The following is a 2,750-nucleotide window of genomic DNA, read 5'->3' as shown; positions in this document are numbered from 1 at the left end:
CTGCGTCTGTCTGCGTCTGTCTGCGTCTGTCTGCGTCTGTCTGCGTCTGACTGCGTCTGTCTCAGGGTGTTTGTGTTCAGGCTGCAGAGCTGACCTGTTGCAGTCGCTACAGAGAGCAGTCAGGAAGATGGAGAGGAGGAGGAGGAGGAGGAGGATGAGGAAGAGTCCTGGTGTCGGGAACCACAACCCGGTCGCGTCCGCTCCCACTGCCGCCATGGAGGATTCCCGGATCTGACCCTGAAATGAACCCAACAGGAACCAGGAAGACCAGCTGAGCACCAAGCTTCTCGATCAGAACCAGAAAGTTCTGTTCAGTGAGCACAGAACCAGAGATTACTACTGGAATGGTTCTGCACAGATACCAGAACCCGAAACATCCACTGTGCTTCAGGAAAGATCAGGTTCCAGAACCGTTGTGTCTTAAGGAGCGCCTCACCTGGATCACAGGTGAATCCAAGGTGGAGCAGTAAATATAGAAGCCTCAGCCGGGTCCATCAGAACCATTTGGACCTTCTTTCATAGATAACAGGGACTCACCAGCCTGTGTTCTGATGCGTTCAGCAGATTATTTATAGATGTCGGCCATGTTGGAAATCATCAGGAGGTTCTGGAGAGAGACGGTGAATTGTAGCGTTTGAGTCGGGTTCTGCCCGGCAAAACTCTGATGGTTCTGGTTCCTGTGAGAGAAGAGCTGCAGCCCGACGCCAACATGCAGCCGTAAATGAAAATGAGTTTGTTTCTGTTTCCTGCAGCATGCAAATCCTGGGCGAGGACGGGTCCGACCCGAATGACGCCTTTCAGGACAAACTGACAAAGACGGCTCTGTCAGAACCTTTAGTGTACTGTTCGGACCTTTAACGGGTCAGAACCTCCCACATCCTGATCAGACCTCTAACAGCTCATGTTTACGTTGAGGAGGTACCGGGTGTGTTCAGGCCCGACTCGCAGTGTTTGACTTTCTGGGTGTTTCCACCTCCAACGGTTCACTGGATCAGATGACAGACAGAAGTCCTGCCCAACCGGCCCGATCAGAACCCAGCGAGTTCTGCCCAACCGGCCCGATCAGAACCCAGCGAGTTCTGCCCAACCGGCCCGATCAGAACCCAGAGAGGCCAACACATTCTGAAACCGATCTGAACCGGGTTCCTCACAAAACCTCAAACCTGCAGGAGCAGCAACTGACAGACGAATCAAACAGGTTCTTAGAGAGAAACTGTTGAAACTAATTTCAATAATAAGTTCAACTTGATGCACTGATTGATGACTGGGATTAACTGGGATTAGCTGGGATTAGCTGGGATGACCCAACTGACCAACAACCCGACAGGAGACTAAAATCAGCTCTGGGATTGAAACAGACGAAGTGAAACATCAAAAGTGATGATGAAGAATAAAACATCATCATCGATGTCCGTTTATTTTCAGAGGAAGGTCGTTAGTTAACCTTCATCGCCTTCAACCAGCTGATCGACTGGAGATCAATCATCTATAATCACATCCTCTGATCTCTGCGACCTTTGCCCTCTGTGATGTCGGAGAGAGAAGCTGGAAAATTAGTTTAAACTGATCAGAGTAACTGGCCTCCAGTTCCAGTTAAACAGGCAAACTGGTTTCTAATTTTAGCTGAACTGGTTAAGGAGAAGTTAAAGTCCAAACCAACCTGAGTTCTGGGAGTTCTGGTTCTGCTGGACTTCTTGCTCCACGTTTACGGAGCGACTGAGAGCAAACATGCAGCTGATCACACCAAAACACACACACACACTGACAGATATGAACACACACTGTGGCTCTTCCTCCTCCTCTTCCTCACTGCAGAACCAATCAGATGTTTGTTGATGATCTGAGTTTTACTGAGTCTGGAAACAGACCAGCTGCCTGGTTCTGTTCTGGCCCGGCTGCTGTTCTGGCCCGGCTGCCTGGTTCTGTTCTGGCCCGGCTGCCTGGTTCTGTTCTGGCCCGGCTGCAGCCTCTATCAGCTGCGTCTCTGACGGCCTGGGGGCGTTTTGGTTTTGTGGCGCCGCCCTGCAGCTGATAAGCAGCTGAAAGCGGAGCGTTATCTGCGGCTCCGCCCGAACACGGAGCCGCGTTCTGCTCCGCCACCGGAGCGGTGAGCCAGAAGCTTCTGTGGGAAAGTTTCACTCCAGCTCATCCACGACGCCTCTCATATTTTCCCCAGGCTAAGACCTGGTTTATGAATATATAAACAACAGATTTTAAATGCTGATTTCACTCCAAACAAACGTAGTTTACCATCAGAAGGTAATTACATCACTTTATTAATGAACCTGATTAACTGCTTTTTATTTTTAGTTAATTTTCAGACATTCACAAACAACAACTTACACAAAGAGAACCAGCAGAAAATCAAGATTACAGAAAACCCTGACCATCCTCTTCATCAGACTGTCTTCAGTCAGAGGTGTCTCCAAATTTGCTGTAATACAGACTGCTACAGGAGATCCTCTGCCAGCAGCCATACAGTAACTCTATGAAGAATTTGAGTTAATCTCCATCCATTTTCTGTACACACTTATCCCCAGTGGGTCGGGAGGTGTGGGTATCTCCAGCGAACGTTCCGGGCGAGAGGCGGGGTCACCTGGACGGGGTCACCTGCCTGGACGGGGTCACCTGGACGTCGCCTGGACGGGTCGCCTGGACGTGTCGCCTGGACGGATCGCCTGCCTGGACGGGGTCGCCTGGACGGGTCGCCAGTCCGGGTCGCCTGGACGGGTCGCCTGGACGTCTCGCCT

At 50.9% G+C, this 2,750-nt stretch overlaps 1 protein-coding gene across 7 annotated transcripts in view; it reads right to left on the bottom strand.

Moving 5' to 3' along the window:
- LOC106949333 (uncharacterized) overlaps positions 1-2,717 on the bottom strand; it is an 11,135-nt gene extending 8,418 nt beyond the window's left edge. The window contains exons 1-2 of one of the 7 annotated variants that reach the window (XM_015035502.1): positions 437-2,715; positions 95-237 (exon numbers count right to left, since the gene is read on the bottom strand). In XM_015035502.1, the coding sequence (XP_014890988.1) occupies positions 95-216 (122 nt within the window). In that variant the 5' untranslated portion in view covers positions 217-237; positions 437-2,715. Of the gene's footprint in view, positions 1-94 lie in introns of all 7 variants that reach the window. The other 6 variants (XM_015035503.1, XM_015035504.1, XM_015035505.1 and 3 more) reach the window with 6 other exon arrangements.
- Between the last annotated feature and the right edge of the window lie 33 nt (positions 2,718-2,750).

This window comes from Poecilia latipinna, unplaced genomic scaffold (assembly GCF_001443285.1).
Source record: "Poecilia latipinna isolate Pla-1442-1.1 unplaced genomic scaffold, P_latipinna-1.0 Scaffold336, whole genome shotgun sequence".
Classification (NCBI taxonomy): Eukaryota; Metazoa; Chordata; class Actinopteri; order Cyprinodontiformes; family Poeciliidae; genus Poecilia; species Poecilia latipinna.
The sequence above is the reverse complement of the archived record's forward strand: the minus strand, read 5'-3'. Positions and strand labels throughout refer to the sequence as shown.